Here is a 766-nt window from a genome sequence, read left to right as displayed (position 1 = left end):
TTAATTCCCATCCATCCTTCAGGTCACAATGCACTTACAACATAACAACTCCGGAGGGCTTGGTTAAGGAGCGAATTTGCACTAAATTTGCTTTTGACAACAGTACCTACGCCAGCACTATTACTTCTGAGGTAATACAGTAGTTTAGTGGTTCATTGTTATTAGTTGATGTGTCACGTATCGTTAAATTGTTTCTGTTTTACTGGTAATGGTGTGAGATTATATAATTATATAATTTTTAATGATATAATGCTTTTGATGATATGATTTTGATAATGTAATGATATGATCATTTTGATAGTATAATAATGTAATGATGTTGATAATACAATGGTATAACGATTTTGATATGTTATAAGGATTTTGATAATGCAGTGATATAATATTAAGGATTTTAATCATATAATGATAAAAATACTTTTAAATAATATAATGATTTAAACAATATAATGATTTTAAGGATATACTACAGCACTTGTGATTACAAAGTGAAATGATCTCATTAATATAGAATGATATTAGATAATGTAATGGTTTTAGATAATAATATGATGATTGTAGACGAGATGATTTTAGGTACTATGATGAATTTAGATGATGCAGTGTTTCAAGACCATTGATTTCAGATAATATAATGCTTTTATCCTGTGATTCAGTTTGGCCTGGTGTGCGACTACAGCTTCCTTCGCGCGACCTTCAAGAGCGTGTATTTTCTCGGGGCTTTGGTGGGGTCAGTCCTTAACGGTTGGATATCAGACAGGTAAAG

General features: G+C 31.1%; 1 protein-coding gene across 1 annotated transcript in view; it reads left to right on the top strand.

Moving 5' to 3' along the window:
• The window catches only part of LOC119589220 (organic cation transporter protein-like), a gene marked incomplete in the record, with an annotated part of 12,450 nt that overhangs the window by 4,716 nt on the left and 6,968 nt on the right, over nucleotides 1-766 (top strand). Inside the window, 2 exon segments of the mRNA XM_037937824.1 lie at nucleotides 23-131; nucleotides 657-760. Coding sequence (XP_037793752.1) covers nucleotides 23-131; nucleotides 657-760 — 213 coding nt within the window.

Source organism: Penaeus monodon, chromosome 25, assembly GCF_015228065.2.
Source record: "Penaeus monodon isolate SGIC_2016 chromosome 25, NSTDA_Pmon_1, whole genome shotgun sequence".
NCBI lineage: Eukaryota > Metazoa > Arthropoda > Malacostraca > Decapoda > Penaeidae > Penaeus > Penaeus monodon.
Note: the sequence above shows the minus strand (reverse complement) of the source record. Positions and strands in the feature narration are given on the sequence as shown.